Here is a 12,645-nt window from a genome sequence, read left to right on the forward strand (position 1 = left end):
AATCCAAAATAGTACAGGAATTTTTTTTATATATACCAGGGATTGAACTCAGGGGCATGCAATCACCAAGTCACATCCCCAGCCCTATTTCATATTTTATTTAGAGACAGGGTCTCACTGAGTTGCTTAGCACCTCACTGTTGCTGAAGCTGGCTATGAACTAGAGATCCTCCTGTCCAAGCCTCCCAAGCTGCTGGTATTATAGGCATACACCACCAGGAACTTTTTAAAAAATCAAAACTCATAAGGCCAAAAAGATAATAGCTTAAATTTTGGGATAATGGAATCAAAGACCCCATCTCCTCTTTGGATTCTTTATTATACACACTAACACAACACATAACCATGTTTCTATTAACAGTGTGAATATATGACAGTGATTCTATGACATCATAGGCATCACAGTGTCATAGCACAAGGCATAACACATTTGTGGTGATGCTGGTTTACACAAACCTACTGCACTGTCAGTCATGTAAAAAAAAAGCACAGGGGCTGGGATTGTGGCTCAGTGGCAGAGCACTTGCCTAGCATATGTGAGGCACTGAGTTGATTCTCAACACCACATAAAATAAATAAATAAAAAAGGTATTGTGTCCATCTACTACTAAAAATATTTTTAAAAAGAAAAAAGAGCACAGCCAGGCACAGTGGCACACATCCATAACCCCAGCTATTCAGGAGTCTGAGGCAGGAGGTTCATAAATTCAAGTCCATCCTAGGCAACTTAGTGAGACCCATTCTCAAAATCAACATTGTTTTAAAGGTTGGGGTAAGCTAGGCATGGTGGTACATACCTGTAATCCCAGCAATTTGGGAGGCTGAGGGCAGGAGGATTGCAAATTCAAGCCCAGTCTCAGCAACTTAATGAGACTCTACCTCAAAATAAAATTTAATAAGGCCTGGAATTATAGAAGCTTAGTGGTAGAGGGCCTCTGGGTTCAATCCCCATACCAAAAAAAAAAAAAAAAAAGAGCCAACAACAACAAAATGCTGGGAATGTATAACATTGAAAAAGTGGCTTGACTAGAAAGTGTGAAACCCTGAGTTTGATCCTCAGTAATGAAAAAAAAAACTTAATAATGATGATAAATGGCTATATAACTGGTTTATATATTCACTATACAATACTTTTTTTCATTCGTTTAGAGTGCACTCCTCTTTCTTATTAAAATTAACTATAGTGGGGCCAGGTGTGGTGGTGCATGCCTGTAATCCCGGCAGCTCCGGAGGCTGATACAGGAGGATCATGACTTCAAAGCCAGCCTCAGGGCAACAGTAAGGCACTAAGCAATTCAGTGAGACCCTGTCTCTAAATAAAATACAAAATAGGGCTGGGGATGGCTCAGTGGCCAAGTGTCCCTGAGTTCAATCCCTGGTAACAACAAAAAAACATTAACTATAAAACAGTATGCCATATTATGCCAACAGCAGCCACATACATCTCATTTTTCCTGTCTTTATTGCATCAAGAGACCACATTGATTGACATATACCGTGTTCGCTTGTATAAGTATGCTCTATGATGTTTGTACAATGATGAAATTGTCTAATGACACATCACTTAGAATGTGTCCCTATAATTTTTTTATTGCTATTTTGCCCCTTTTCCAGATTTCCTATAACAAAGGAAAAAACAGGAACCAACCCAGAAAATAAAAACTCATATCCTTTGGGAATATCAACAATTTTGTCCCTATTATACAAAATATATATCCAGCCTTAATATGGCAGAAATAGCTCTATGCAGTAGCTATGAGTATTATACCATTCCTTGCTAGACTCATTTGCCAGTTCTCTATAAGTGTCCATGGGATGAATCACCTCAGTTTCAGATCTGAGGCTTAGGAAGGGTTGGAAAAGGAGGGCTGGTTTCAGTTTCCTCTGCTTTTTTCTCCAACTACTAGGAGCAAAGAAGCAGCAAATGCTGACATGCATCATAGGGGGATAGCCAGCAGTTTGGAAATATTGTAGAATCTTCCATCATTGACCCAAACTGCTGTTTTCTGCCCTGGTGTTGGGTAATAGATGTTTCCTCTGAATCTGGAGCAGAAGACCTGAGTGTGGGAGAGACAGTATTTAAGGGATTCAGTGAACATGCTGGCATTGGACAGTGGAAAGAGCCTTGGCCCTGGAGGTTTCTCCCAACTCAGTACATGTCAGTACATGTCAGTACAGTCCTGATAATTTGTAACTGACTCAACTTGCTAAATTGGTTAAGGAAGGAACAGCATCATGAAAGCTCACACAGCTCCTTGCCCAGCACCAGGGCTAGGTTTGTGTGCACGCAGGGGTAAGTTTGTGTGCACACCTGGCCCCTTGCCATTAACCTTGCAAGTGCTCTTGCACTTGCAGCTGCCCTCTGCTTTGCCCGGTGTTGATTCTTCACAACAAAGGAGAAAGCAGGCACTAACATAGCAATTAAGAATTGAAAGAATTCCTAGGAAAGATGTGATACCTGGGGTCCCAGTAGTTTTCTAATTGGGCCATACCTTCTCTACTCAGCCCTGAGCCCAATAAGGGTACCAACAGTCAAGCAATGCCTCCTCTTGTCCTCCAGAGGAATAACTTCCTGTCTCCCTGATGCCTCTTTGCTGGTTCCTCTAGCTTAAGATGGAGTGGAATATTTGTCTGAACATTCCTGTGGTCACCTCCCCAAAGTCAAGGAAATGCAAGTCATCCCCAGTTTCACTCCGGCGTATTCACTCCAGCAGCCCTGCCTGTCAACAGCCCCTTCCATCTAAGCGCCAGGAGTATGTTCCTTTTCGGACGGCCAGGTAAGTGCGGGGAAGCTGATGGGATAGCCATCTATATGGGTGAGGAAGTAAGAAGTAGAAGTGGCTACCCTGGGGAGGTAGGAAGCAAGGCAAAGGCACAGACAGACAAAGATTGTCCCATGGGCTGCAAAGAGCCTGTCTTCTCCGTTGCCCTGCCCAGCTCTGGTGCACTGACCTACAGGAAAGGTTGAGAGGGCTTCAGGGGCTAGCCTGATTGTGTTCCAACCTACGCAACTGAAAGACTGGGGATGCACAGCTGAGCATTAATCCAGCATCTGCCATTGGTCTATCCATTTATATAAGCCTGATCCTTCCCCACCTTGTGACCCCCGGCTCAAACAGAAACACTCTGGGCAGCAAAGAGAACCCACGTTCACACCCTTTCCAGCATGGCCTGGTTCTGGGCTTCTGCTGCATAGTGTGTACCTGGAAGCACAGAGTTCCCTGAGAGCCCCTTCCAGCAGCTTCTTAGCTAAAGGAGATCCAGTAAAGTGAGACATAGAGCCAATAAAAGGGGAAAAGAAGGGTGATAAGGAGGACAGTGACAAATTCTATTTCAGAAGGGAAGAAAATAAGGTCCAGTGTGTTGGGTCTTGTGATCCTGAAGAGCTTATGGCTCCTCAGTTTGTCTGTCTCTGTGTCTCTCTTTCTGTCAGTCTCCTTCTCCCACCCCCGCCTCTGATTCTTTTGACATTCTCTGTACCCTCCCACCCCTAATCAACAGGGGAACCAGATAGAGGCCATTTGGAAGACTAATGTGACCTCCTCCAGGCATCCAATAGAAAAAAAGACCCTGTCAGTCTGTCCTGGGACCAGCTAGGCTGATACCCAGATATCCCCTGGCTTTTGGTACAGGATATACCTTCCTCCCACCACAGAAGCTTGATGTCCCCCAAGACCTGGTAAGGTGCAAAGCTGAGTACTTAACCTGGAGACCTGCCCACCAAGGACTCACTGTCCCTGTCCAACAGTTCAGGCAATCTCTTTCTAAACATTAGTAATGGCCTCATTTTTTTGGTTTACATCAGATAAGAAAGGCTAACCTGTCTCAATTCACTAGCCATCAAACTAGCCATGCCAACACCAGTTCTCTTAAAGGCTTTCCATAGTACTCCGAAGATCACTGCAGGAGTATCATCTTCACAGATTTCCTAGGCTGCACATGAATTTCTAAAGAGTCATATTCTAGCCCTTGACCTGGGGGTTATTCTCAGGAAGAGCAAGTAGAGGAATGGAGAGATTTGGGGAGACCATGAATTGCACGATAAACTTGAGACTTGGATCTGGACCTATCTTTATTATTTTCATTTCTTTATTGCCTTTGAGAATTGTCCCAAGAAGAATACCTAAGGCGAGTGTGGCAGATCTCAGTAGGCCAGCAGGAGGATTTTCTGGTTAGAACAGGTTCAGTTCTCCTGTGCCTCTCCTGGATTAAAGACATCAATATTCAGACTCAAGGCTTTTCCAAGGGACCTTTCCAGATTAACCATTCCATCTGCCTCTTGTGGCCCTGTACCTACCCCAATTCTCTGACAGAGAAACAGCTCTGATGGCTGCCAGTCTAACCTAACCAGAACCAAGATGCCAGTGCTGCTTCATCCTTCCAATGGAGACTTAGGTAAGACATAGTAGTTGAGCAACATCAGAGAAAGCAAGGCTCTGGCTGTACCTCTGCTCTGAAATGGGTATGAGCTTACCAGTTGGAACCAGCTTGAGAGCCCTAGTGCAGGTACCTGGTGTCCATTTCCAAAGGGAAGTGTGTGTGTGTTTGTGTGTGTTACTGATGCTGTTAATTGATTTGGATACAGCAAACAGAATTAAGAATGACCAAAACAACACTTCAGGAGAACTTTGGTAGAACCCAGAAGTCACTGGGGTCTCTGTCCAGCCGAGATCCTCCCAGAGTTGTGTCCTCCCTCTGCAAACTCTTTCTGTGTCTCTCTTCCCTGCATTCTGCAAGTATCTGGATCTGCCCAGCCTCTGTGGACATTTGAGACCAGACACTTTATTCTCCCTTCAACACAGAAATACATGCATAAATATCCAGTGTACACACTCCACTTGACCTCAAGCATCAATGGCAGTATCTTTCTGAAAATGTAAGGGGATAAGGGAGAAAGGGATTCACAGTGAACAGCACCCAACAGCAGTCTCCTTTCTTCCCATGTTTTTTTTTTTTTTTTTTTTGCCTTCTCTCTTTGGTATAACATGCAAAATTCTAACATCCGTTCATGTCTCAAGCAGAGCTTTTCCACCCACACCCAGGCCTCCACTGGGATCTCAGCTGCAGGCTGAAGCACTTATCAAAATATTGTTCCCAGCAAAGACAGCTTCCTCTTTCTAAGGGAATTTAGATGAATACAATTTTCTTCCCCTTTTCCAACTCTATTCAAATTTATTTGAATTCTTACACCACCAGGTAAAGAGGCAGAGCCTTGATTCTTCTTTCTCTTCATCTGCATCCAGGCTGGTACCACTTCCCTGAATGTCTGCCTGTTCCTTGATGCTTCATTGTGGGGGCATCTATATTGCTTTGGGACCCTTTTATCATGGCAAATGGGCTGCCAGTCTTTTTTTTTTTTTTTTTGTACCAGGGATTGAAGTCAGGGGTGTTCAACCACTGAATCACATCTCTAGCCCTTTTTAAAATATTTTATTTAGAAACAGGGTCTCACTAAGTTGCTTAGGGCCTTGCTAAATTGCTGAGGCTGGCTTTGAACTTGCAATCCTCTAGCCACAGCTCCTGAACCGCTGGGATTACAGGAACGCACCATAGCACCTGGCTAGGGCTGCTAGTCTTTAGCAGAAGTTCTCTATCATTGCCTAAGCTGCCACTCACTGTCTGGGGCTGGTGGTATATTAGAGCTTTCTTTTGAATGTTCTACACATGTGGCCTTTTAGAGACACACTCTGCTTCTATTCCCAAAAGAGCATCTTTCTTTGCCTTCTGCTCCTGGTCCACCATGCATCCTCATACCCATTGCTGCTTGGGTCTAGGTCATTCACTTCTCTGTAGTCCTGCCAATCCTTCCAGTTCCTCTGGCCATGTTGCCCAGCTCACAGCAGTATCAAGTTTCATAAGAGGGACTGACTTCATGCTGACTGCCCCATTTTCCTGGTCTGCCTCATACTGATAGCCTGTCTTATCTCTAGGCTCACAGGAATGTCCTCTAAGCATGTGGGGAAGGCTATTCATCTTCTCTTTGTAGTTTGTGACTATGTTATTCAAAATCCATCAGCCCTTCTCTAAGATCTTTTCCTGCTTATAAGTGTGGTCCTTGGACTCTCTGCATGATAGGTGCAAAAGCTGCGCGCATCTGCACACACCAAACACTTTTTGTAGGTGGAGATGAATCTTGGCTTTGAATCTAATCATATTGCTATCCCCTTGCTCAGGTCCATAACCACACTAAAGTAGATGCTGGTTACCCTGTGTCCTCCAAGATGCACAAGAACACAGGCTTGCATAGATGTCCCACATGTTGGAGATAGACAGGGGTGGGGGACTTGTAACTTGGTATCTGGAAAAGAGATTAGGCAGGGTGAGGAGGAAAAAATATGGATAGGTAGGAAGGAGCAAAGAATGAAGAGAGGGAAGAGGAAATGTCCTGTGAAGTAAGACAAAAGGCAGATTTACAAGAAGAGCAGCAGATTCCCTAGGATTTGGCATAATGTGTTCAGCAGGTTTTTCTCCAGGTCAAGTCTTATCCCAGTCTGGACTGGTCCCCACAAGTTCTCAGGTGGGCAAGATGGCCACTTCCATTCCAGAGACTTGTTTCAGTTGCTCCTCTACCTATAACTGTGTTAACTCTTTCAGTGCCTCATCAACTCAAAAAAAGGAATGCCAGAAACCCACAGATGAACCAGCTGAGCTTGTCTGCAAGAAGTTGAATGTGTCACTCCCCAAAACCCTATAAATCCAGAAGAATTAAGACAGCTCTAGTCCTCACTCCATCCCTTAGCTAATGATTCTCAAGCTTTAAGGCAAATGTAAATCACACAGGAGCTTGTTCTAAATGCAAGTTCAAGCTAGTGCTTTTAAATAAAAATTCTGGGTGTTGCTAAGTTGTATTAGAGCTTTAAGAAAAACTATTTTCCTCCTTCAATCCCCAAACTGTACATTTTAAATAAAATAGAGGTTGGTTTATTTTAAAATATTCTGTCTCATTGCTATAACCCACACCTCCTTAACTAATTTTTGGAACCAAGTCCATAATCATCCTGACATTGAGCGGGGCACCAAGCATAACAAGTAGTAAATGGCTCTTTTATCTTAAGAGAACCTCAGAATTGTTCCCAGTTTAAGAGTGAGACTCCAGGAAGAAGAGAATGTGAGATGTGAACAGCTAGCTCTGTGAATGATGTTGGAAATAGAATTTGATTTCTGAACAGCTTAAGACAGCATGAGAAATGCCTGGTTGGGAATGAAAGTGAAGGTGTTCCTGACGCAGGCTGTACACAGAGGACAGCTGTGGCAGTATGGGGCCCTTTTCAGTCTCTTGGGTCTCAGGCTCACTCTTTTTGGGAGGCCTCACCCAATCATATCCAACATATTAAAATGCCTTCACATAAATGTATTACTTTAAATAATTTGACAGGATTTAAAAAATAAATTTGGCTTAGAAATTAACCAACTAGGATTAAGTTATTTAATGTGTAGTTGGTTATGACTTTTCTGCAATCATCATGCATAGAGCTGAAATTTGACACCGAATAAACTGACAATGTTATGTTTTATAAACATTATATATATGTACTTTTTTTTTTTACATTTTGGTACCAATAGCATTTTTAAAGGTTTCATCTATTTACATAGGCCTTGGCACTGTACTTAAGGTGCTTATTGACTAAACCTGCCCTGATGATGGAGGACTTTTCTGGATGTCCTCTAGCAAGATTCTCTGGCAAGCAAGCAGTGTCTGACAGATTCTTCTCCTGCTTTGCCAACAACTTCATCTCCTTGAAGGCAAAGAAGGCCTGGGTAGGCCAAGCTGCGAAGCCAAGAGGATTAGAAAACAAGAATATGTGTGTGTGTGTGTGTGTGTGTGTGTGTGTGTGTGTGTGTATGTTCATGTGTTACAGAACATTTTGATAAATTATGAACCATATATGTGACAGTGATTCCCTAAGATTATATCACCTAGTGACATGGTAGCCATTGTAGTTTGTATAAGTATAGTCCTTGATATTTATATAATGGTGAAATTCCATAACAACACATTTCTTAGAACATATTCCCATTGTTAAGAAACACATGAGGGGCTGGGGCTATAGCTCAGTGGTAGAGCACTTGCCTAGCATGTATGAAGCACTGGGTCCAATCCTTAGCACCACATAAAAATACACAAATAAAGGCATGCTGTCCATCTACAATTACAAAAAAATTTTTAAAAAACACATGAGGGGCTGGGATTATAGTGCAGTGGGAGAGTTCTTGCCTTGTATGCATGAGGCACTGGGTTCAATCCTCAGCACCATGTAAATATAAAATAAAGATATTGTGTCCACCTAAAACTAAAATAAATAAATTAAAAAAGAAACACATGAATGTGTGTGTGTGTGTGTGTGTGTGTGTGTGTGTGTGTAGAGAGAGAGAGTTACATAAATATGTGTGTATATATATGTATATATGTATATATATCATGTTTTTCTAGCAATGACTAGATACTATACACAAGCCTCATTTTTTAAATATTTACACAATATCTTTATTTTTATGTGATATTGAGGATCAAACCCAGTGTTTTACACATGCTAGGTGAGCACTCTACCTCTAAGCCACAACCCCAGCCCTACAAGCCTCATTTTTTTTCAGAGCAAAGTTCACATATATGGTCAAACAAAATATTGTTTCCACTCCCTAAAAACTCAGGGAAGCAAAGGCATGGGAAGGATTATTTCTTTAAGCTTATTTAGGAGCTGGCCATACCTCTATTTGCATGGTACTTGGTTGCCGGGGTCCAGCCCTAGAGGGGTCCAGGGAGTCCTGAAGGATGAGTGGCATCAGCAAAAAGATGAGACAGGAGTCGTTCCGTTGGAGCAATCTCCAGAGAGAAAGCTCTAATGCAGCTTTTTCTGGGTCATCTTTTATTACAATTTTTCTCATCATTATAGATTCAGAATACATCATTGATTATACAATTTCAAAACTTTGCCATAATTAGGGATATAGAAAAATGTAACGTCAATTTACATTTTTCCAGGATATGACCTTTAGTTATTGATCATTAATAAAATGCATCACTAATTTTCATTTTTTTCAGATTTTCCAAAGATGTACTATTTTCCCCAAGATATGCTATTTTCTTATTAACTAATGCCAAACTATATAACCAGACTCCTAACCTATCATTAACCTTTAAGTTTTAAAATACACCTGCACTTTATTTCTAATCTAAAATTCCCATCTAAAAAAGTCCCCTTAAATCTTATATTAAAATAGCCTAAAGTTTATAAACCATTCTTAAAACATACCAGAAACCCATACAATTAAAAATTTTACTTAAGAATTCTAAACCCAAGAATCTAAATAGAATAATATTTCTAACATTACTCTAAAAATGTCTTATAAAGCTACTTTAATTCCTAAATTTATTCTCATAAAACTGGTTGAGCTGCTTGCTCAAAGAGTTTCTTTGTTTCTCAGTCAAGGTACACTAGTTCTTATATCTTTACAATCTTCTCAATAAAAAGTAAGTTCTAAACATCAGTCCACTTTCTGCCAATATTAAGTATGCTCATCATAAATTCCTATGTAAAGTAAAAGAGGGTTTATAGAAATGAAAAGAATGTATCCTTATATGTCTTAACTTTCCTAAGTGTATAACATAACTTTCCTATATCAAGAATGAAACTACATATAGTGGGTTTTATACAATGAGCATAATGATTAGGTTTTCTAAGAGGCCGGAAATATGGACTTGGGTTCTAGTTGATATAATCAATGTGGTGCCTAAAATTCTCGTGACCTTTTAGAGAATGATTTTTGTCCATTATCAGTTTTGTCCTCAATGTGCTGAGATAGAAGAGCACCTTTCTACTTTGTCCTTGATATGCTAAGGGGTAGTAGAACAGCCTTCAAGGCATGAACTACCTGTTATTTTCTAGCCATCTGAAATTCAATTTAATTTGGCATTTAACATACTCATGCCTCCTGTAAGGAACATGAGCATGAAAATGAAAAGTCCCAGTTACATAAAAAAGGGTCTCATGGTTTTGGTTTCCCACCAACCAGCGTGGCTTTGCCAGCATTCATCCTCACTGTGACCCTGTCAGGACAGTGAGAGGGGGATCGCTTTCACCACTTGGCCTCAGAAGCCTCCAAGATGAGCAAACAAAACTAATGTAGGAGGAGTCCTGGGGGAAGGGTCTACTTTAGACCTAAACATGGCTGCAAAACTGCATGAAGTGAAAAGGACAAAAACCTTTTGGAAATAACCCAAAGAACCACAGAGAGGGTAGCTATTCTTTCTCTAATGTGTTCCATTTACTACAGGAAGCTGAAAAGGTCAGAAACAAGATAAGCAGGCTGGCAAGATAGCTCAGTTGGTAGAGTGCTTGCCTTGCATGCCACAAGGCCCTGGGGGGGGGGGGAGGAGGAGGAGGAGGAGGAGGAGGAGGAGGAGGAGGAGGAGGAGAAAAGCATAATAATTTCATGAATAGAAGAGTCATCTTCTCACAAAGAGGAAATGTGCATGGCTAAAATGTTGCAAATATCAGCTGAAGACTATGAAGTAGCTATATCTGATATATTATAGAATCCAGCCTAGTGAGAAAGTGAAAAACATGCAAAACTAAATTACAGAATTATCAACAAACTAGATAAAAACAAAGGAAAAAAATGTGAACTTAAAGTTAAGTCAGTGGAAAGTAAACTAACACAGGTGAGTAAAATAAAATAAGCAAGCCCAAAACTAAGTACTCAAGATGTATGGGACACTATCAAATGGTCTAATGGGTTAAAAGTCCAAGAAGGTTAAATACAAAAAAACCCCCACACCTAAAAGTATCATAGTGAAACTGCTGAAACCAAAAATACTAGCTTCGGCAGATTTCTGCAAAAATAGTTTACCTGCAAATATGATGCATGACTGGAACATGCCAGTAGCTGAGTAGCATCCCATATGACATGGGCCATGAGGCCCTGAGCTGGTTAATGACTATTTATTAGCTTTAAGTTGGAAGGAAGAGGACATGGAGGTTGGATATACTAATCACTGACCCAAATGTCCTTCAAGGTAAGCTCTTTGATTTGCCTATTGCTCCAAATTGTTTCCCTGGAGCTGACAAGTCCAAAACACCCAAAGCTCTGGCACACCACCTAAAACTTTTCTGAGGGATTGTCATTGCCATTGATGGCCATGTCTGTGAGAGGGGGACAGCTGTAAATAATTCAGGTTTACCATGAGGACAAGGAGATAAGTTTTCTTCTTCTACCACCCAGCTCTTAAGTCCCTGTGTGGCTGCTGGTTGTTTCTGGAAGTTTTTTTTTACCTGCAATAGCCACTAGGCAGCAGCAAAGTGCCTGCTTAAGAGCTTTGGCAGGTCTTACTAGGGAGAGATGCAGAATTAAAAGCATGGAATTCCTGAAAGGTAGACAATAGAAACTGGTGGGGTCCATGTGAAAAGATGTGAGACAGATCCTGGAGGGTAAGTGTTATGGTTTGGTTGTGAGGTGTACCCCAAAAGCTCACGTGTGAGACAATGCAAGAAGGTTCAGAGGAGAAATGGGTTTTAAGAGTCTTAACCCAGTGATTTAATCCCCTAATAGGGATTAAGTGAGTGGTAACTAAAGTGGTAGGGTATGGGAATTGGGGCATGGCTTTGGGTATATATTTGTATCTGGTGAGTGGACTCCCTCTCTCCTTCCTGATCACCACATAAGCCACTTCTCTCTGAAATACTCTTCTGTCATGTTGTTCCTGACTCACCTGGAGCCCTGAGGAATGGAGCACACTGTCTATGGATTGAGACCTCTGAAACCATACCATAAAAATAAACTCTTCAAAGAAACTCTTCCTCCTCTACAGTTGTGCTGGTCAGGTCATTTAGTCACAGCATCAAAAAAGATGACTAAAACAGTATGTCAAAGGGAAGAGAAGGAGACAAGTGATTCCTGCCCAACTCTTTGGACATCTGGATCCTGCCAATGATGCACAGTGACAGAGTCTTCTCTGCCTAAGTCTCAGACCATTTCCTACTCACTTAAACACCTACCTCTAGCAAGGTCTTCATCTCTGTAGTACAGAGACCTGTCCTTGCAAATGATTATTTAGGCAACTATTTTTAGGAACTTCTCCAGCAGGCCCTTCCTGTAGACTTCTTCAAACATGTACCATGTTCTCATTTTTTTCACTCAACAAGCATCTGTTGGGCATCTCACACTAGGTAACATTCTAAGTGTTAAAGACACAGCAGTGAATACAACAGATTTTTAAAAATCTTTTTAGTTATAGATAGAACACCTTTATTTTATTTATTTTATGTGGTGCTGAGAATCAAACCCAGTGCCTCATGTGTGAGGCAAGGGCTCAACCACTGAGCTACAATTCCAGACCTACCATAGATTTTTTTTTCTTAAATATACTTTCATGGAAGCTGGGCAAAGTGGCGCATGCCTGTAATCCCAGAGGCTCAGGAGGCTGAAGCAGGAGGATAGCAAGTTCAAAGGTAGCCTCAGCAACAGCAAGGTGCTAAGCAACTCAGTGAGACCCTGTCTCTAAATAAAATACAAAACAGGGCTGGGATGTGGTTCAGTGGTCAGGTGCCCCTGAGTTCAATCCCCAGTACCAAAAAAAAAAAGTATACTTTCATGGAACTTATGTTTTGTTGGAGAGGGGCAGACAAGAAACAAAAATAAATTAGTAAA

General features: G+C 41.5%; 1 protein-coding gene across 1 annotated transcript in view; it reads left to right on the forward strand.

Moving 5' to 3' along the window:
- Positions 1 to 6,709, forward strand: part of Fam186b (family with sequence similarity 186 member B) — a 32,390-nt gene extending 25,681 nt beyond the window's left edge. The window contains 4 exon segments of the mRNA XM_078014738.1: positions 2,608 to 2,777; positions 3,495 to 3,565; positions 3,568 to 3,664; positions 6,559 to 6,709. Coding sequence (XP_077870864.1) covers positions 2,608 to 2,777; positions 3,495 to 3,565; positions 3,568 to 3,664; positions 6,559 to 6,709 — 489 coding nt within the window.
- The last annotated feature ends 5,936 nt before the right edge of the window (positions 6,710 to 12,645 follow it).

Source organism: Ictidomys tridecemlineatus, chromosome 6 (assembly GCF_052094955.1).
Source record: "Ictidomys tridecemlineatus isolate mIctTri1 chromosome 6, mIctTri1.hap1, whole genome shotgun sequence".
Lineage (NCBI taxonomy): Eukaryota > Metazoa > Chordata > Mammalia > Rodentia > Sciuridae > Ictidomys > Ictidomys tridecemlineatus.